The sequence below is a fragment of the Rhopilema esculentum genome, chromosome 4, assembly GCF_057945365.1.
Source record: "Rhopilema esculentum isolate cy_ngs chromosome 4, ASM5794536v1, whole genome shotgun sequence".
Classification (NCBI taxonomy): Eukaryota; Metazoa; Cnidaria; class Scyphozoa; order Rhizostomeae; family Rhizostomatidae; genus Rhopilema; species Rhopilema esculentum.
The window spans coordinates 5,878,054-5,900,686 of NC_142818.1; the positions used below are offsets into that span (position 1 = coordinate 5,878,054).

The 22,633-nt window shown below is 36.0% G+C and overlaps 2 protein-coding genes across 4 annotated transcripts; one reads left to right on the forward strand and one right to left on the reverse strand.

Annotated features, from left to right (window-relative positions):
* Positions 1-2,164: 2,164 nt before the first annotated feature.
* On the forward strand, positions 2,165-12,659 carry LOC135690697 (protein APCDD1). Of its 2 annotated transcripts, none has more exons than XM_065208325.2 (4): positions 2,165-3,066; positions 7,315-7,447; positions 9,228-9,474; positions 10,294-12,659. In XM_065208325.2, the coding sequence occupies exons 1-4, from the start codon at positions 3,018-3,020 to the stop codon at positions 11,476-11,478; spliced, it is 1,614 nt and encodes a 537-aa protein (XP_065064397.2). In that variant the 5' UTR covers positions 2,165-3,017; the 3' UTR covers positions 11,479-12,659. The 2 variants fall into 2 exon arrangements, with proteins under 2 accessions (XP_065064397.2, XP_065064396.2); XM_065208324.2 differs by having other exon boundaries at positions 2,469-3,072.
* Positions 12,660-14,060: 1,401 nt separating this feature from the next.
* LOC135690698 (transcription factor E2F5) lies at positions 14,061-22,633 on the reverse strand. Of its 2 annotated transcripts, none has more exons than XM_065208327.2 (8): positions 22,468-22,633; positions 20,993-21,102; positions 19,102-19,372; positions 18,164-18,371; positions 17,410-17,460; positions 16,694-16,735; positions 15,885-16,057; positions 14,061-14,477 (listed from the first exon to the last, which is right to left on the reverse strand). In XM_065208327.2, the coding sequence occupies exons 1-7, from the start codon at positions 22,615-22,617 to the stop codon at positions 15,906-15,908; spliced, it is 984 nt and encodes a 327-aa protein (XP_065064399.2). In that variant the 5' UTR covers positions 22,618-22,633; the 3' UTR covers positions 14,061-14,477; positions 15,885-15,905. The 2 variants fall into 2 exon arrangements, with proteins under 2 accessions (XP_065064399.2, XP_065064398.2); XM_065208326.2 differs by having other exon boundaries at positions 18,137-18,371; positions 22,468-22,632.

The window sequence follows — 22,633 nt, forward strand, 5'->3', positions numbered from 1 at the left end:
CTGTGATAAAGGTTTGACAATAAATGATATCAAACTCACACTCAACAATTGATATCTTTGCTTGTCTTTTTAACATTGAAATCATTCTATCTTTGTACACATCTATAACTATCATTTATTATATACCTACTATCAAATAGCTGGTTTCAATGGTTATCTTGAAGTTGTACTGTAACGTGTACAGCCATAGATAGATAGAGGTGAAATATTGAATGCAGAGCTCTTTAAAAATGTGAGTGGCCCTTGGCAACAAGTACAGTTTTTACACTTAAAATATCGGGGTATGAATTCAAAAGGAATTAGGCTTTTTGAAGCAAATTTTTAAAACAACTATTGCTGGGTTGCTTGAAAAAGTCTTTTAATGTTTTATGCTTTAATTGCTTTCAAAAAACATTTCATTCCTTATATTAACATATTTCATGTCTTTGGTTTTGTTGATTCAAAAACCTAGGTTAGAACGTTTATCAAGCAAAGTATCATTTAAGCTTGGCATAATTATATACAATATTGTACCTGAGTAACTAGTTAGCTGGGAATTTCAACGCATCCAACAATCTGGATGTAAAGTCTTGGTATATTTTGTCTGGCAAAATGTTTGCGCTTTATAGCATTGGTAAATGGAACATTAAATATTAAAAGAAATGCTACCACTTTAAGCCTCATTAATATTTTACAAAGTGTTAAGCGAGGACTCAGGTTGTTCTTTATCAAAACTATATTATCTAGTTTAATTCTTTTTGTAACAGACTTAAATCAGCTGAATAAAAAATGATGATGTATGCATTTCAGGAACTCGTGGATTGTATCGGCAAAAAACATTACTGCTGAAATTGTTATTCAAAATTGTTATTCAGTAGTAAGTTTTTAGTAATTTTATGACATGACATGGTATATTTGTAGAAAATGCTTTATGTAACGAAGTCTCTAAAACATTGCTGGAGAGCTTACCATTCCATTATGACCACAGGATCTTTAGAGAATTCAACAAGACAGGGTTGTAATTATTCTGAATGCCTCTTTCAGCTTACTGAATTCATTTCGCAAAGAAAAAGTTTCTGAGTCGTCGTTTAAGCAGATTAGCAGTTCAAGCTAAAAATTAAGTGCTTTTCTATTTTGGTCTATCTGCCTTTTGAGTCATACTTTGGCTTCTCAATAATCAGATTGGTCTCATTCGACATCTTTTTTACAATTACCATTTCAGGGTAGGTGGGGAGTGGTGAGTGGTTTATAGAAGTTAAAATTGTATGATACATAAATTCAACAGAATACGCAACAAATTTAAGGACAGGAAGTTGGTAGGGACTGCAGCACCATGTATGCTAAATAGAGAATTGCAGATCTACCCTGGGTTCTAAAACCACATAGATTCGATCGCGGAACTAGAAGATGGGAGTGGAAAAACGGGGAGCGCCTATCTGGGAAGAAGGAAAAATCCTTTCTCTACCTTCTTCTCAGCTAGAAGCTCCTCCGCTTCTCCGCTTGGCTTTCTGTTTACGCGCTCGAATTTATGTGCCTCTGGCACATAGGGTACTGTAGATCCTATTCTGTACCCACTATTTTAACTATACGATCCTATTCCGTACGATGCTATGTTGCAATGGTACCGTTGAACAATTTTTCATTATTTATGCGTTTAATGTGTTAGTGCCCGGGCATAAAAGGTATGGAAGGATTAAGTTTGATTTCCGAATTGAATTTAATAACAGGGGGCAAGATGATAAGGGGGCACAGCAGTTTTAGAAAATAATGGGTTAATTGGTGCCTGACATGTTTAATTTAGGAAAAGTTAATTCACTTTATGTGCACACATTCAATAATTTTGTTGGAATTTTGAAAAATTGGTCCACTTTAAGATATTGGTCCCATTATGCCTGTTTTTTATTTGCTGTGACATATTATTAAAACTTCCTTGACCTGCTAATTACCCTTTTCTAAATATTCAAACTGTTTTTCATTTTGCGACCCTGATAAGATATCATTCTGGTTGTCCTCAACAGACTATGTAACCATATCTACAGAAGCGGCTTGCTAAATGTTAAAGGAACATTAGGAATTCATAAAACTTTAATAGCAAAATCGTTAAAACACTCAACATTCTTACAAAAGCCAACACTGTACACAAATGACGCTATATACTACATAGAATAAGTACTAAGCAGGGAGAAACAGAGGTGCCAATTTTCACAATTGCATTTAAATCTTAAATTCTGGCTTGAAAAGGTATTAGTTTGTGTGACTTCACCGAGACTAGTTGCGACTTTCCTCAAACCACTATACGCCGATTAAAAGATTCTCATTTCCAGCGAATGTAAGGACCTCAAACGACTATTCTGACTTTAACGCGAAAATCCATTTAGCAAAGGCCCGAATATAATTATCAACATCTGATAAACTTCATCGGAGAATTGTAAAGACTCTAGAGCCATTTAGCTATACAGGGCTAATGGATTCTAGCTGGCGCGGTTTAAAAAAATGTCACCTTGTTACAATCATTTCTTGTGATGAGGTTTCCTTAAACCTACCAAATCTCCCATTATGTATTCTTGATACTTTGAGGACGGTCAGTTTCGCATAACTGGTTTTACTACAAAACATAAAAGGTACATCTTCGTGCTTTGATTGTGGAAGAAGACAGGTTGCAATCGAGCCTACAAGTGCAGCATGGATGGCGACCGTCGGTTCGAGGTCGCGGCTGACTCATTTAAAGGGCCATTAGATACATCAATAGGAGGCGTTTAAGACACTTAACTATAGAATGCTTTCAACAAGCTAGCACATAAGTATAAAGCAATATGACAAACTTGGCCTATTTCATACATATATCGATCCAGTGTGGTTGAACGTGTTTGTTTTACATTTGGAAATTCAGGACATAAGCCCATTAAGGCAAACAGTCTTAAGTGAAGCAGACGATCAAGGCAGTGTAAAGATAATCAACTCTGGAAAAGCAATTACTGCAGGCAGAGAGTGAGTTCATGCAAGAGAACAGTCGTGAATTTCTGTAGATTTTCATCAGGATGAACATTTTGAAGGTCATATTGGCTGCAATGGTTTTTATCTTCAATGGTAATGGTGTGTACTCCACGTGATTTTTTCTCTTAATAGAGGTTGTATATGATAATTAGATGAAGATCCGGGCTATTTACAACATTTTGAGATCTGTCACTGAAGCCCATAGACTTCACATGGTGACGAGTGATGTGATAATTTGATAAACTAGTTGTTATACGCTTCGAACATGACACTGTATCTAGCGTAGAATTTGGTAAAGTTTCCTATTTGCACCGCATATCGCAAACATTTGCTAATGAAAACCCACTAACTATTCGTGATTAAGATATCAGTGACTTCACAATAATCCAGCTCCTTTGCGATCATCCGTTCAGCTATTTCCGTTCAGTATCGAAATCTTCCCCTATCGTGATCATTATCTTCTGCCAGTTTTTTTGTCCTTCTCTAGCTACACGACATTGTTAGTTGAAAGCTATTTCGACGCACCTGGTACCGCAAATGTTCTGCATATCGAGACTGACTAACCTCAAGAGCCGGTCTCGGAAAACATTAGACTGGTTGATAATCCTTAAATAAAAACTTTTCCATTAACCTTGACTTGCTGGATTTGAAGTAAGTAACCGTTGGATGAGGTCAAACTTGGACGTTTCGAGTTTCGCTCGTTTATCGAAAAACCATTCGAAAAGACCGCGTGAACGAACAGTTTCTAGTTTAAAGGTAAGGTTGTAACAAGAACTTCATCAAAGCATGGTAAATCTGTGCAGTGATCTCACAGCAGCCAGTTGTCCGTTGGGGTTCGTAACAGAATTAAACTGTAAAACGCCAAATCTTGCTTTTTATATCATTTACATGGTCTGGAGCCCGAAGTCAAAGCTCACAACCAACGTAGGCCGCGATGCTCAGCCAGTGCGTTGTCTCTACAAATCGTTGCTCTCATTTTGAAACTAATTTCACTCTCGGTCACTTATACTCAATATTGACAACAGACAAATATTAAATTCATAGTAAATGTCATTTACTTTAAAATGTAGGGGTAGCTCGTAGAAATAAGATTATTTGTAAAGGAATAAAATATGTTGTGTATGTTTCTTTTGCCCGTTGTACTTTGAAATAAATATGGCAGGAATTGCAAGTAAAGGACTGCAGAAACCCTACCGATAGTGAAATTACAAAAGTTTTAAAGCTTTGATGCCTGGAGGTGGTGTCGGTAGACCGGTAAATTATTCTATTCTTTCATAAACCTTGTTGCAAGCGAAGGTATATTCCCCTAATTTGGAAATAAGGTGCGACTTTCCCTGGTGACGGTGCTTAAGCATTCTGCTTCGATTTTTATATCTACCTAAAAGCAATGCTTTAAGTGATACAAGGGGTGGGGTGTTTGCATTATGGTTTGCCGCTAGCAATAGGGGTAGTGGAATGTGTTTAGTTGCAACGGTTCACCAGAAAAATAAACTGTATAGGCGTTTCAGTTCGTTTTTCAGCAATGAGATACGCAAGTATCATTCGTGACCTATCTTAAATTGTTTGCTGCATCAATAAGGAATGCTTAATAAACAAGTGTTCGTAGAATTACCCAACAATATCCTTTGAAATATTCCGAACTATCATGAAAGACAACATTTTGATGGTTCACGCATGTGTGTATCGTTAATGAAGCTACATGAAGAGAGTAGAGGAATTAAACAGCGTGGAAAGAAGAAGACGGGCAAGAAATCACATCAAAAAGACAACAGGTTTTCAACCCCAATGGAAAAACGTTTTTCTCACTTTCCAAAGAATTAACAAAAAAAGTAGACCATTGACTAGGAATTTCAAACAGTAATTTATCCATTCACACGCATGTTGACAACGTATCTTTGGGACTAATGTGCATTGCTTCTGTAAACTCTCCTCAAAACTCTCCTCCCAATGAATTAAAGGAGTTCTCTGAAATTCCTAGAAAAGTACTCTTTGGTTACTGAATTTTTTCATTTTGGAACGCCAAACGTCAGAGAAATAGGTAGCGGGAGTGGTGATACTGCCTTGGGGGTAGGAGTATTCGAAGAGAAGCTTTATCCCGCGTCTGACAAAAAAACCCTGATCGCGATAGTTTAATCAACCAAACCACGTTCTGAAAACCTTTAATAAACTTTCAAAAACCTCGGCCTCTTCTTTCCTTCATTTGTAGGGGCAAGTAAAGAGCAGGTTTTAGAGGATTTTATTCAAACAGCCCTCTGGTGTTTTGAAAACTATAGAAGTGTGGAAACTACCACAAATTAGCATGGGCATGCCCGTTTCAGCGATTGCAAATAGTTGCTAAATAATAGGAATTCATTCTAATTTGCGCGCTTATTGTTTGCGATTAAAGCAATGAAGAAACGCACATGTATTTCCAAGTTCAATCCTTTGAGTCAACAGAGCTACCAGCACAGACATATAACAATGAAAGGTAATGCAAAACAAGGGCACGTATTTGCATCAGGTTCGGGAAGCAGGTAGAAGGTGGAGCCGTTTGAAATCATTTCTCCTGAGGGTGGTGCCCTAAGTACATGATGTCTCAGACACACCCAACAGTCAATTAAGCATTTATCAATTTTGGAGTCTGCCTCGCAACAGAACGCTTCCAACACAAGCATTTGCAAAATTTTGACAATGCCTAGCAGGTTGTTACAGATAATAAGGCTGGTGTCGTGTATACTATACCTAGAATTCTTTTGTATAGAGGAACACACGTTATTTCGCCTGTAAGGAATTTTGTAAAGACCCAGTACTAAAGGAGCTTAACAGGAATTCTTTCAAATCGTCACTTTGTATTTTGAAGTGCGACACGAGCAATCAAGTAAGGGGTGAATGTTGCATAGAAGTAACAAAACGGTTAAGAAGTGAATACCCAATCATGACATATCATTTGCACTGACTGGATGTCCAATATGCATGGAAAGATAATGTCATCTTTGAAAACTGTTGCTTTCTAGCATTGGTAGTTTTTTCAGATTATTGCATGTTTATGGTCCCATCTTTCTAAGAACGTACACTTCGACAAGGAATTGCTTGTAATTCTTCTCTCCCTTGCCTATCTATACACGTCTCATTTAGCTGCCTCCAAACCCCTCTATACAATTAACAAAAATACTTTACTGCACAAGCTGAAATCATGGTATGAATGCTAAAAATAACACAATTTTTTTTTACATTTTCCCAATAAACCAAAACAAAAGGAATCATGGCCTAACAGATTAAAATCCACCAATGATAACAATTAAGTAATTTTAGTCTTTCATTTTCCGTATTACGTATTATTCATTTGGTTTAACAATGAAAAAAGGCCGACTGTGGATCTTCCTGCTCAATTTAATTACAGTAGTTGACTTTTGCTTTAATGGTATCAACGCCAAAGATTTTAGGCCAAGGAACGATATTAATATTGCGCTGACAATAGTCCACGTCACAACTGAAATATTGTTTCCACTAATAGTTTTATCCAGGATTTACTATAGTGGACAATATCTAAGAAAATCTTGGACCTAGACACCCTGAGTAGATTAATCCATAATCAATATCGATTATTCATTAAATGCCTCTCCCAAATTTACTCAAAAAAAACATCATTCCAACAGATAGCGATTCCTCCCTCTAAAAGAAATATAAATTCTTTAGCTGTTTATTTTTCGATTTAAATTTGTTTTAACAAAGAAATAAAGAGTATTTCCTCTACTGGTGTCCAGTAAGGACCAATCCTGAAGAATGATTTTTTTTATTCACTTCACCGCTTGCTAAGGCTCCCAGTGATTTGCCTCTAGCCCCCACCCAGACATACTAACTTTTTAAATACACGATTTTAGTCCATTTTCAATAACAATTAAACGGAAAGTAAGACACTAAAATAACTTTATTTAGATTGAGCAGGACCATTCATCCACATGCAGCTTTTTTCATTGATAAACCCCCTTCTGGGTGTCTTGGTCACTCAGCCTGACCTAAAAGTATTTGGTAGCATAATATTGTTCAATGTTTTACAAACATTGTCCAGTAATTTTTTCCAGTTTGAATTTTATCGGGGCTATTCACATTTGTCTAGGTCAAACGATACCAAACTGGGAACAGAAGCAATTTTAAAACGAAAACAAGCTCAGTTTTCAAGGCAAGAATTTTAACTACTAAGAATAAGTTTTAAAAGACTGAGACTACTTCATGGGGAAGGGTAGATATGAGATGGAGTGCCTTGTAGAGCATTCCATCTCAGATCTTTGGCAGTATGTATTTCAATTCAAGGAGAAAAGTATTAATGCAATGTCTGCAATATAATCTTTTTACGTCTTTTAGATCAAAGCAAGGCTGAAAGAATGAAGGAAAAAACTAGCTGTGAAAATTATGCCAAAAATATCCGAAAGTACTCTCAACTTGAAAGTATAACCCTAAACAACAGAGAATTAAAAGGAATTTGGACATCATCAAGGTTTGTTTTCTTGAAAGAATAAATCTATAAATCTATGTTTATTTTATGTAGCATATCACAGTAACGGAAACCTACTAATAACTTTGCACCCAAGTTTCTCTCTTATCGAACTCTTGAAAAATAATTTCTGGACAAAGGACATCTTTTCACATCTAAGATTTCCCAAAGTTGCTCCCTTTTAAAGGGGCCTCTTTCTACTGTTAATGTTAACTGGTAACCACGAGTCATTGACAGTAAGTTAATGCAATACCCCTTCAAATCACGAGCCTAGCGTTGGAGTGCAGGTCTGGACAGCCAGGAAAACATCGTTAGGCTTCTACGTCACCTGGAAGATCTTGCTAGTCCTGAAACATTCTTCACATAGTCTAGCCATTGCTACCCCCAAATGACCCTGCTAGAGTCTGCGTAGAGTTGTTTCAAAACCCCGCCGAATAATAATGTTTAGGTCACAGGTGTTGTTATGCCGGAAAGATACATTTGGAGGCGTTATCGCCAGGGACTTACGACGTTCCTTTTCTGTTTATTTTTAAGGGTCTCTCGACTTTTTCTATCTTAAACTGAGGATTATGGTTCAGGTATTGCTTTCATGGTAGTTGGCGATATTGCTAGTAAAATAACCTGACATGTTGTTGCTACATAGCGAGAGAGGAGGTTGATTCATTTCGGGCAAGTTCGTATTATATTAACTGAAAAATGATCGCCAAATATAAAGTGTTGATCTGTGCGTGGGTCAGGAAATCAGTTTTTCGTGAAAGGTATGTCCATATCGAGAAGAACATGAAACCAGTTTTGGTTTGAGTATCCATGCACTCTCCACGTCATTTAAAACTTCCACAGCTGTGAACTAATATACATTTTAAAGAAGTTGAGACCACAATCAAGCTGTTGAGATTCTAAAATGAAATCGAACAGTCTAAATGTGATGTAGGCACTGCAGCCCCTAAACATTTGAAAAACCGCAATGACTGTTCAGTGAAGTGAACTAAGAGGTTCCATTTCTGTTTTTGCCAGCAAAACGAACATAGAAAGCACAAATCCGCACAATTTCATCTTGAAAAGTCTTTATGGGTCACTGTAATCATTATTCAGTCACAAAAATTCTGCCAGCTTTGTGCAAAAACACTTTTCTAATCATGACCAAACAACTCTAAAATATTTTGCGGATTGCACCTTCTACCTGAGTAGAACTTCCACATAGCGAATTTCACAAAAAATCGTTAGACGATCTACCTTGTGGCTTGTTAGCTTGTTATCTTTCATATTTTTGTTGGCAAAATTCCATTTTGCCCAATTGATTACATATATTGGTGCAAGATAATACCTGTCATGACGATTCAGTGGTTTTATTCATTAGCTGCCAATATTTATTATTCAGAAATTCCATACAATAGTTGCTTTCACGCTTTATCAAAGGTTTAAATGCACCAATTGAGCATCAATTTATGCATCACATAGAAATTTACGTAATAAGGAAATTGGCCAATTAGAATTCTCAAATTTTAAAAATACATCAGTAGTAAAAGGCAGACCAGCCTTGAAAAGCTACGAACTTAACTCTGGACACGTGCTGGAGGCTTCTTGTGAATCAAAATCATAAACTAGAGCAAAACCTTTCTTTCAATTGATGCAGGTGTAATTAGATATAATCTTGAAATTCTCGCGAGTGTTGAGGAAATTCTATAATTCTATAAGCTTTTTTAGTAATGGGATGTTCTTTGAAGTTTAAGTGTAGCTATATAAGCTGTAGTAGCTATTTATGATATTCTTTTCCCTACATTAGTTGCGAGGCTTACCACGGACCACAGTTCATTTTGCGAAAGTACGTCATAAGGCAAGATGGCAGGTGGAGTGCTGATTACTACCATTTCAAAGACGGTTCGTGCACCGTTCCCACATTTACTGTTCACATGAGCGGGGTTTTTCGCGTTGGAGAGAAGAATTCACTTGGTGGATATCAAGGAGATTTTACGTCCAGGTCCTTCTTGCTCGTACCACACGACAAGACTTCACTTATTGAATTATTGAAGGTATGTATCGCGATAACCTCGTCATAGTTCACAATGCGTGTATCGCGATAACCAAGCTTGGACGAAAAGCCAATATCGATTTTTTTTCCAAGTTAAAAAACAGTCTCCCATTAACTCATTAACTGATCTCTAAGTGGCCAATAATAAAACGAGTCTTTGAAGTTTACCGCATATAAAAATATCTATGTTGAGCCAGGATCTAATATATACTTTTTCCAAACTCAAAAATGCTTTTTATATACATGTGTATTGAATTCAGAAAGTCTTCATAGACTTAGAGCACTATCGAGAAATTACTTACGGCTAAAGCCCCAACCCTCCCCCAACTCCGCCACTTCTAACGACCCTTGTTTTGAGTTGAAATTCAAGAGGCTTTGTTTGTTACATCTGCAAGCCATATTATATTCCTACGTTCATCTTGTTACGTCTGTTACGTTCTTCAAACTTTTCAGGTTCAAGCAACATATTTTTGTAATGTATGGTTGTCTTATTGGTAGGAATCCATAATCCCCGGGTCCATATCGGATTTCACCACCCTCTTCTGCCCCACTAGGATGAAATTTACAGACGGAGGTTTTTTAGAATGATACGTATCAAGGTGCCTCTCATTTTGATCTTGCAGTTGCAGTCAAAAAGCCATTATCAACGCTTTCCTCTGTAAGGAACTCGCTTGAACACACACACATTTCAAGTAATTTATTTTTAAAACTACACCCTTATCAAGAAATAGGTGCTTCGTTATCAACTCGAATTAACCAACAGTTGTCCAATTTGCAATCCTTGTTCAATTAAACCTAAACAATCTAATGTTTATTTTAGACTGCAGAGCAGTACTGTCCAAAAGCAAGCCTACCTCAATTACAAAAGGACAGGTCCGGGGAGGCAACTATAAAGATGCTCAAAAACTACACCATGACCAAGGATGTGTATCGAAACGCAATGTGCCGATCGAAATTTGGCATTCACCTTTACACACATAAACTCCTGCGGATCTTACGCAATAAGCGAAGGAGCAATGTAGATGATTTGCTCTATTTTGGAGAGACCCCAACACAACCAAGTCGGAGAAGTTTTGTGCCATCTGCTTATCATTTCCCTTTGAGCAGGTCAAGTTCTAGTTGCAAGGTCTGTAAGAAGTTGGAATCGGCTAAACCTGATGATGTTATTAGATTGCCGCTTCCACGAAAAGATATGCGCATTGAGGGCGAATGGACTAGCGTTTCATGTCAAGCTGTTTCGGACACGTTCATGTCACGTTACTTAAAGTTTTCCCGGCCGGACAGTAAGGGAAGACGGACGTGGAAACTGGTGTACTACTTCTATCTTGACTCTTCATGCAAAGTTCTTAGCTATAAAATTGCAGCGAAAGGGAAATACAGCACGCCAACAAAGTCTGGTCTTATTGCAGGAGCATACAACGTTGCTTTCAATTTAACAGATACTGAAATTACGCCGTACGAAATGCTGATTGTTGAGCTACTGCAGGCTGAGCCCGAGGGAACATGTGGAGTTTCTTCGAGATGGAAAGCAGGGGACACTCAAAGCGTTAAATCAACACAAGGCTGCAGAATGTTTAGAATAGGCATCCCTTCAATCGAGTATGATGTACTGAAGGCGGTAAAGAATGATGATGGAGACATAGACCTTTATACAGGACAGAGCTCTACTATGAACATTGTACCAAACACACCAGACAAGAGACCGTCCTCGTTTCAGATACCACTACGACGATGTGCCGATGTCGTCACTGGCGCTGATGACCATTCACCCCGTCCAACAAATGCAGTCAAAACACGAAAAATAGACTTGAGCATTCTAAAATTTACTATTCCAAAGGAATTCTTTCTTACAGATGGTCCTAAGAAAAGAGAAACGGAACCCGCTAATTCAAATCAAGATGTTGCTTATGAGCAGAGTTTTAACTCGGCAATGTCGTTGAAGGCTTACAGTAACATTGCTCTAGCTCTGATCTGGACAATGCTATGCGCACTATACTTGATGTGATGCGGCAGAGTCCCTTGCCCCGCCGTTTTGTAACCGTTATCTGATGAACAGTTCCTTTCGATCCGAGCGACCGAGTTGGCTTGGTTAACAACTCTAGCTGACGTTATTTTTGTAAAATTCATCGTCCACTTGGATAATGAAATAAACAAATGAGACACAAGAAGGAATCTATATAGGTTGCTCGCGATGGACCGTGACGGACTTCTTGTGTTGATTTTGAAATCTAACGAGATACGAATGGGCATTTACTTGGTAAATTTGCACTATTCAGTAACAATTTTTTTGTAAATAGGCATCACAAACGCAAGGGAAGCAATAATTGTTAGTTCAAGTAACTATTTAGATATATCATAGTTCGGTATCCAGTTAGAAGAGAATCTGTTATTAGTTCGCTAAGTTCTTAAGTTGGTAGCTTAAATTTTCTCCATTTTCATGTGAAGTTTTACGGCTTTTCGCTCAAGTTTTGTTTAGAAGAAGATTAAATTTAGTCAAAAAGACAATGAGCTATAACCTTAAGTAAAATTGGTTGAGAAAAAAGTGTTGGCAGATGAATAACGGTACATTTTCTTAACAAATTTTACTTCTGAAAGAAAACCCAGGGTTTCTTCAGAGAAAATATTGATGATTATTCAAATCATTTGAAACCAAAGCTTCGATTAAAGGTCCAATGATCTGCATGTGTGGCAACAAAAGGCTTCAAAATCCCCACAAAATTTGCATCCCCATAAAAAGGCATTCCTACACAGCGAAGACAGACCTCGCATTTAGCCAACAAGTTTATCGAACCCTTCAATGCATTTAGCATATCAGCTGCCTGCAAGGCCACATTGCTTGCAAAGTGAAACAATAATTCTGAAGTGTCTTTCCACTAGACCCAGTTTGCTGCCATTTGTGATGCTCAAACACGAAAGCAAAGTAAAACTTGCGAACAAAGATTGCCCTGGTTACGAGAGCGAAGGTTGTTCTAGTAAATATTACGACAAAAGCGAGGCTTATAGGAAGTCATGTTTTGAATAATAAATATACTAGTTTTAGAGCAAATTTTTTTTGTATTATAAAAGAAGTTCGTCTTTCCGAATAAAAGATCTCTATTTGTAGATATATTTAGCTAATATTTCATAAAAAAATCATTTAATGCTTACAGCTAGACCACTAAAATTATAAATGTAGTTGATAACTAACTTTTGTTGTTCTTTATCTTCAGAAACTTCCAGTTGTGGTGCAAATATAGTTTTGTTCAATAATAATAAGAAATATGTGGAACAAAGACCGTTTTTTGAGTGAAAAATGGAAGGAAAATGAATCAGTTGATTATATAATTCAAGGCTTTGACACAGACAATAAGGTGAGAAAAGCTATATAAACGGTTGTGAGCTGACATTTTTCAATTGGTGTTTGAAAATGCAATTATTTTTTACCTCAAAATTCAGGGCTACAGAGTATTAAGGTAATACTACTTCTTGTAGTGTATTCCAGCTATGGAGAATGCGTCACTCCACGTGCTGTATTCCTGGACAAACCATAAAAGTAGAAAGAAGCGACAATCATGATCATTTCAGACTGGGTTTGGCAGACAGTGTTATCAGATATTTTGCATCAACAACGCCTCGATACACAACCAACTAAAAAGTAACTCAGTCGTATCATTCTATTCAATATTGTAACAAAATCAGTACAAAACAAACAAAATATGAAATAATTAAAAATCTCATTGATCAAAAAGTAGAGCTGCCGCAATACAAACAGACAAAGATTTGGTTGTTCATAGCATGCGATAAGCTTTGATTTTAATTTATAACACCCTTTTATTGCTTTAACAGGAACTTCCCTCTACTGCGGGTCGTAAACAGGACTCATAATTAACTTGCCTAGCTACACCTCTTCCCTTTCCGCCAGAAAGGGGAGCCATCATCCGAGTTACATTCGTACTAAAATCAAAACTAAACAGGACTAAAATCAGTGAGCCCTCTTGACACTACCAGAACCTGAGGCTTTATCAACTCCAGATATTTACGCGAATTAACTGATTTCCTGATTATTATATAAGAAAATAAGAAAACAAATCAACGTAAACAATTTCTGACGAATGTAACTTTGTAGTAGCATCGTGGCTGATCAACTATGCACCTGTTCCGAATTAATTCTATCTATTTCCTTCTAGGAACCAGTGCGACATCTAATACTTCGACGTATATTGAGGGCTAAAATACATTCCCCGTAGGATTTTTTTAGCACGTATATAATATATACGATCATTAGAACAATAAATATTGTGATTTACAACATTAAGAATATTTTGAACATTTTCAAGAATACTTTGGTAAAAATTCCAATCACTGAAATACAAATTAGTAAAGGGATGGTTAGGACTCTCTACGATAAACTTTTTTCACAAAGCAAACGTTACTTTCCTAAAAACTATTTCATAGGGTACGAATGTTCACATTTAGGTCTCACAAGAAACAGGGATAACAGAGGCCAGTACTCTTTTTCAGAAGTGAATTGAAGTTGTGAACCTTGGCCTCTGACATGATGAGACCTCTTCTTACAAGGTAATCTCAAACACAACAAAAGTAAAGCTACTGAGTGTTAGAAAGCCATCAAAAGTAAGTCATATATCCAGAATGAGGTAATACGAGCAACACATTGGATTAGACTAAGCCGTTCAATACTAACTAAATTAATAACGATTGTCCTTTAGTTCTTGGCTCACGTGAATAAAGCAAACCAACACGTCCCCCTCAAAATTCCTTTTTACAGGACTACGCATAAAACTATCATCGTTAAATCAGTCTTTATATTCACAAATTTATTCGCCAGATCATAGAAACTAACAGTGAACAAAACTAGGATACAAGTGTGTATGATACAACTTAAAAAATAAACCTGTGTCTGTTTGGTTTTCATGCACACGACGTTTCTTGTCGCCAGTTCATATATGAATTCAGTCCTGATATCATATACCTGGCTTAACGCCACATTCAACTTCAACGCGGTGTCTACAAGGAAGAAGACATGGACTTAAACTTTCATTCAATTGACCACCGCCTGGCTACTCTCATGATATCAAGATACACTATACTTGAACAGATGGAATAATTCAAAGCTAAAATCTATCTACTGATCACAGGTGGTTGCTGTAGAGTTTGAAACCTTTTTAGGGAATACTAATATTTTGCTGATAACATAAAATAAACACAGTGTACTCATTCTTTGTACACAAAAACTAGTTGCCTGATGATCGCATTAAGCATGAAAGACAGAGTAGCAACTAAAAATCGTCCTGTTCTTTACACTAAAAGCTTGTACAACTCTGCCTAAACGGTATCGACCAATTTATGACAGACCGGGAACAGTATTTGTCATTAACGTTTAAACTAAACATTCTGAAATATAATGATGTGATTTTGATTATCCATTGGTGAAAATTACTCAAATTTACTGCCATGGTCAAACACTTTAGCCAAACATACTAAAAGTTAGTTCGATGAATAACCTTTTCAACTTTGTTGCAAGAACGCAACCAAAGAAAGCTGGCTAAGATAACAAGGAGGTTGGGCATATTCGTAAGAAATTGCTGTTTTATCTCACTAACAAAAAACTGAACTCGAGGAGAAAAGACAAAAAAGTTCTAGAGAAAGCCAAACTGAAGGCGATGAATGCAGCAACGCAGAGGCTTATAAAAAGTCAAGAAGGGGTTTCAATCTCTTTATGAGAAACTTTCGTCATTAGCGAAACTAAACCAATTCTCACATATATAAGTTTTTTAAAATTCAAAAGTAATAGGGTGTTTAAAGTTCGATTTATATCATATTCTTGAATCAAGTATGGATAAAACAGACAAAATAATGAACCAACCCTTGACTGAAGTATCTCACTTTATGTAAATATAATGTGGAACAATTATTAGGATCCAATAGGATTCCATAGGATCAAAAGTGATCGACTATGGAATATACAAAAAAGTAACTGTATAAAACACTAACAGGGAGACGAAAATTTGAGACTTCAGTGTTACCTGATGGCCAAAAAATAATTGACTCGACTTTTTTTCAGAAACTTAAAGATCAATTGGGACAATTATGCCCAGCACACCTATCAAGATACATCGTATGGAAATTGTCTCTGGACGCAAAAGCTTCACTGCGCCGAGCACGCATTTGTTGAAACTTTGAAAAATGGATAATTGTGAGGAATAATCTTCTTACTGCAAAACATCCAACAGCTTTTGAAGCATCTTACGAGCAAAGATTCGCAGACAGTAACTTGAATGCCACGTGTTTCGATTCCATATGCCTTTGTACAAATGCGCTTCATGTAATGTTTATTGAAAAATATATATACAAACACATATCCAACTACGCAAAGCTATAAACCATGCGGTGCGAAGAATGAAATAAAGTTACCTCTTCTGGTGATGGATGGTATTATGAGCTGCCAATCAGACTACTTTTTACAGGCTGAACATTCTGGAGACCAGGTACATCGAAAAGATCACATATTCCCTCAGTATCTTCAAGGTTGAAGTAATAGTCTTGCTCCCCAGGTGGTGGAGAAAGTCGCAATAATGGAGCAAATACTGCAATGTAAAGAAAAACATAGAAATCTGAAAATTGGAAGACAATGATCTAAGTTAAAGAGGGCTGTTGAATGAAAGTTCTCAAGAATAAGTTCATTTTCTCCGAGAGCCTAAAGCAATTGGGTAAAATCGTAGAAGGAAGAGCATTTAATATTATGGTATTCGTTGCCACTAGAAATAAAAGAGTCTCGTACCTTGATTGAAATTAGGCGGAAATTTGAAAAAGCAGCAATTAAGTAACTGAAACTGTAGATTGTGTAAGAGGTTCTTAAGTTATTGAGGGTTTTTTCATCGCTCTTTGTAGGGCAAAAGTCTACATAGCTATTTTTCAGTTAATTCAAATCTTCGTTTCGGTTACTGATTGGTTTTAATTAGCTTACAGCCATCATGATGCAAAACTTTATAAACAATTTGTTATTATAATAGAAACGAAATGTTACCAAAAAACTACTATTGTGACACCATTCAAAACCGTATACAACAAAACTTTTTTCTGTTCCTGAAACGCTTTTATTGATTCATTGAAAAATATATATATGCAGAGTTAAGAAATAATTTGCTGCTATTACCTTGATGCGGAGCATTAGGTATTTGGTGAAGAAAAAATATTGCAAATTAATATGATTATTGACTTACTTTCGGAGCTATATAAGCCATCAATCACTTCTTCGATGTCTTCTGCAAAATTTAGAATTAAAATAAGTATATAAAACAAGTGCAAAATCAGATTTAATTATATGTGGAAATAGAATGATATGGTAAGTATTTTGGCGTGGTAAACATAGTCATTTCTCTCAATTACTAAGTATGATATGTATTTATGTGAATGTCTTTGTAAATGATCCAATCATGGGTCGACAAAGTATTTTGAAATGATGACTGTATGATGTTCCAGCTATTAACACAGCAATTGTGCTCATCCTACATACGGTGCTCATCCAAGTGAATGTGAAAGGATTTTTTATAGACTGTTTTAATTAATATCTTTCTTTAATTCTTTTATTCTCAACAATTTTTTGCCCTTAAATGAGAAATATGCTATAAAATTCAGATGGTAGAGGTTAAAAACTGAAAAACTAAAAAATAAGCAGCATCACAGACTCCACATTCAAGTTCATATTGATTTAAACAGTTTGATATAATTCAAAAAACCGTTGCCAAATACCATTTGACATAAAACCAAAAAATAACACCCAACTAAATAATCATTTTCAAATGAGTAACGTTTCTTGAAATATGCCAAAAAGAACAGTAGAGGAGAAAAAATTCAGGTAAAAAACAAATAGACATTCTGTGTTGGTAAAATACTGCAAAACAAACCTAAAATATGTGTTATATTTAAAAAAACATACCTGATATTGTTCTCATTTCTTGATCAGCTGAATCAAAGTCTTCCATTGGTGCTTCAAGAATAAAATAGAATAATCAGATGATTGTTTTAAACATCAATTTGATGTTATTGCCCATTCAAAGTTTTTAAACCTATGAATCATAAACATAGGCTATGATTATCATATGGATCAGCAAGTTACCCCAATCTTGAGCAAGGAGAACCTCTTAAAGATTAAGCTTCAATGATTTTCTTTAAGATGGCAAAATTTGATTTATACGCAATACATACCTTAGTTACATACCAAAGCAATGAAAAGCAGAAACATATCAGACTTAATGTACTTCCATTTCAAACTCCTAAGATTGTATATAAATGTTGGAAAATGAGCAAAGGTCTAGGTAAAAATGTATATGCGTATGTGGATCCAAAGTATAAATATTTGTGTATACAGTAAGAGTTTGTTTTCTCTCTTGCACTGCTCGGGGGGGGGGGGGGGAATTCATAACTTCAGTAGATAGGTGACATCATTATGGACCTATCTAAGTTACCTATGAATGCTTCTACAAAGCTTTCATAATAAGTTCAGCAATTGTTTCAAAAAGCAAATCCTTAACTTCAACAAGAAATAGATTCCCTTTAATTTTTCTTATACTCTTTTAAGAAACAAATCATTAATATTTGCATAAGAGGAAGTAAATTGATTTTTTTCACAGATTATGAATACAAATTGGCAACAAAATGCATACTTGTGGAATCTGTTTCAATTTGTTCACCCTTTTTAACCTTTTCTTTATGTTTATTGTTGTTTCCATTATTCTTTTGCGTATCAGCTGATTTATCAGTCTCCTTTTGATAATCTGATGGGGGAACAGTGACTACAACAGGCTGATCTTGCGGTGAATCTCTGTTTACAAGTAGGACACAAATTGAGCCATTGTTGCTTTTTAAATGAATTTGATACTTGCTGTTCGGTATTCCGCTCTGTGAAAAATAGAATATTATTCATTGAGGACAGAACCACAATTGAGCATTTAAATAATATTTAAAGAACTGCCTTCTTTAGCAGTGAAACTGAATATGAACACTGTCATTAGAACACTTGGGGCCTACTCACTTTTAGGCCAGCTTAAGAAAATGATAAATGGTATTGTAGAAATGTTGACTTTGTATAGTTTAAATCATTTTGAAATATATACTGACAAACATATGAAAGAAAAGAAGAAAAAGGCAATCATGCCATAATGTTTGAAAGCCATTTTTGATGTGTCATTCGTTAAACAGTACAAGTTTTTTGGAGGCACAGAAAATTGAAACGGCATTGAAAAAAATAATATTTGAACTCTTCAGAGTATAGAAAATCAGACTGATAAAAAAAACCCAAAGCAAAGAAATATGTGGATTGAAATAGGCCAACAGAAACTGTTAAGGTTGCCTAGCAGGAATGTTAAGGTCTGCCTTTTGAAAATATTACCAATGTCGTCCAGGGTGAAAGAGAAACTTCTAGATTGAAAGAAGACTAAGCCCTGCTGATTAGCCAAAAAAATGGGACCATTACATTTGTTGGCACAATCTCGATTGTCTCATACATGTTACTAGAAGTACTTTCCTCACACAGGTTGAAGTTATTTTCAAGTTATATTGTCACAGTTCATATAATACTTGGAGAAAATGGCTTTAAACAAGAACTTACTCTAGAATTACAAGAACTTACATTTTCAGGTACAGGAACCTCTAACTGAGTGCCAGAGGGTGCTTGGACAGCAAGTAAGGTTTCTCCATGAAAGCATTTACATATGTCTTCATGTGTTACATAGGCATGAGGTCCATTGTCAGGATCTTCAGAAATGTTTTTCAAACTTTGTTGAATCCAAATTTTCTGTTCATCAAGCCTTTTTTCAATGTCTTCAAGATCATCAAGTTCTTTTCTTAAATCCCCAAGTTTATCTGATATTTCTTTGGTATTTGAACCAGGTCCAGCACCCCTAAAAGCAAGCATGTATCATGTATCAAAGTTATGACTCCCTTTTCGAATGCCTCTGTCTTCACTGTTTCCAATAAAACAATGGATTTTCAAATGATTCTGTTTTCGAATGACTCCACTTTGATCAGCATTTTTGAATGACTCCAGTTTTATATCAAATGACTCGATTTTGAGCATATTAATGGAACTCAAAATCTAAAACAGATTCATTTGAATCTGTTCTCACACAAAAGCAGAGTAATGGCAACAGGGCCTAGTGACATGTATGCTTTTTGATAGATTATTTTCTTTTCAAGACACTTCTTCCAAATTCCATAAAAATATTTGGTTTTATGAAAACCTTGAATGCTTTTTCAAACAGTGATTTTACCTTCAATTAGCTACACTTAGGTCCTGAATAAGGGCACCCCTTGCTTACTTTTTTGGACAAATTTCCAACCTCTGGGCTTTTTGAGACACTGATGCTGATTTGTTGTACACAGAAAGGATTTCAGACAGTGTAACAGCAAAATACTTTACCAACAAACTACAAACATAAGACTCAAAACTTTTCCATAAAATCTTTAGCAAGAGGGATGTGGGAAGGGTGGATTTGAAAAATTAATGTATAGATTCCTGTTAAAAGCCTTGATCCCTGCCTTTATGTTACAAAATGCTCACAAGGGCGATAAACTGCCCACATGGATGAGCTCATGAGGGTAGGTCTAAAAAATAGGCATAGGATTGTACCCAAAGATGAAGCTGTCATATGGGAAAATACAGCAGCAAGTACAACTTCGTATGGCAAACCATCAAGAGAAGTGAACAGCAATACAATCATCGATAGGCACCCTTGAGTTAAATGCTGAACAAGCAGCAATTTTTCTGTGGGCAGATGGGGTCTACTAAATACATTCTCTGGCTACAGGCTTTCATTTTCTCTGATTTTGATCATTCTAGGGCAGGGTTATACCTTATGTAACATACCATTTCATTTAATTCATCTAAAACATGCCATTTCAATAATTGGTATGATAGCAAACAAGACCTGCAGCATAGAAACATATTTTGGAAGATTTTTGCATCTTTGTCTTAATGTTTGGATACTTTGTTCATTTTAGGCAATCATAGAACCTGGTGGCTGTGGTTCGGTGAGTGCTTGCATATCTGTGAGTTGACACCATTGCAGGAGTTGCTTCGATTGTTGCACAACTCATCTGACAACTGCACAAAAACATTTTGCATTTTTACAGAAATATATCTATATACTACTGGCCATTCTGGGACTTTGACAGTAGGGCAGTTCAGTTTATGCAGTTACAAGTTCAAGGCAGATAATCTTCAATGTTAGGTAAAATTATTTCAAAGTTTTGGAAAAGTTTTAAAATTTTTCAAATGAAGCTAAATTTTTAACACTAATAGCTTTAAAGAAAATGAAGAATACAATTTTACTAACCAAGTGAGGAAAAATGGAGAAGAATACCCGGTTTTATGTTTGCAGAGAGCCTTACTTTATAGAAAAATTCATAGACTTTTTTTCAATGATATCTTTCTGCTGCAGACTAGGCTAACTGAAGGTAAAACATGTAAATAGTTAAAGCAGTTCAAAATAAAAAGCATCGCGCAAAAAACTAATACTCACTTCCATTGAATACTGTTTTTTGATTTTTTTTCAATTAAACCAATGCCTTCAAGAACATTGGTGATGTCATAAATTCTTCTTTTCTGCCTGACAGCCAGCTGGTCTGCAGCCTATGAAAAAGATAACATTTGAATTTGCAGGGGGTTGATACCATTTTTAATAACCTTGCATTTGGTAAAACTTAACAAGACATTAATAGCTATCAATACAGGGTTCAGTAATACATTGATGTTCTGCAAATGTTGATTGCTATTGCTCTGCAAAAACATAATAGGGTTTTACTTCCACATATTGCAAAGAATGCAAAAGACATATAAAGCAAAACTGTAAAGTCTTTTTCACTGTACAATTTTTATAATTTTACATTAATTCCTGGTGCCTTTGGAATTCCTGAAGTTTCTTTTTCTGTTGTTTTGAAATGTAAGTTGTTCATTCTAGGAATGTGGTTAGCTAAACACATACTGCTTCATTTGCAGTTGAAGCTGCAATCATTAGCAGAGCACATCTTTTAGATTAACAGATAATAGCAGAGCACACCTTTTACATTAACAGATAATAGCTCTATTTGCAGACCTTTTGGCAAAATCTTTTAGATGTCTGATCAATCTTTTTCAAGAAGTAGTCATGGTTAGAGATTTCAAAGTGATATTGTGGGTGTGGCTGGAATCTGTTACAGAGGGGATTGATGGCAGGGCATAAGCAACAAAAGCACATTGTGGAACATGAGTCACACTACATATATAATTGCGCCTAACACATATAAAATTTTCATTGCCTAACAAAGTAAGTCAACCAAATGACATTTTTGACACAAACCAAATATTTGTTATTTGCTCAACAGCTTCAGCTATTTTCAATTAGTGAACCTGGGTCAATAACTAGTTACAATGAACCTCCAAGGGGTAGCCCATCAAAATTCAAGTAGAAAATGAATAACCTAAACTTACATTATCCTTAAAAAATTTCTTAAACCAGACAAGGAAATTGCAAAACGGTAAACAGAAATCCGGGGAATACTGGATGAAAGGATATTACACTTTTGCATATAGCTTCAAAGTAAAGAGCATGAGCCCCCTTAGAGGTTTTCTGGATATCATGCTACAATTTTTGCGAAGCCGCTTCATGATCCCCATTAACAATAACCAACCTCCTGCTTGCGATGATACGGCCGATTAAAGATACGCTAAGATAAAGCGATTGGAATGCAATCAGCTGAGAGGTGAACCACCCGAAAGAACATAAAACTCCAGAAAATTCATTACTGGTATTGAAGGACAAATGAAGGGAGACGGAATGAGAGAATCTAAAATTTAGGCAAATCGCGCGGTAGCGTTAGATATCTGATGACAATGATGCCTTCCTTCCCTTTGGTTTCTAGGCCCTCACAAACAAAAAGATACCATGATCGTGTGTGCGTGCGTGTTCCACTCAACATGACCTTGTCAGTTCGAAAGTTATTGCACGAAAAACATTACCACTTTCAGATCCAGAACACCATCCTTCGCTTCTTGCAACAAGCTTACGAATTTCGATGTTAGAAGACCCAGTGACTTCTCATGCCGACTTGGAGTTCCAGGGGAATTGTAGTCCGTTAGCGCAGCCATTTTCCCGCAACTGGTCGACATGCAGAAAGCTAGAGCC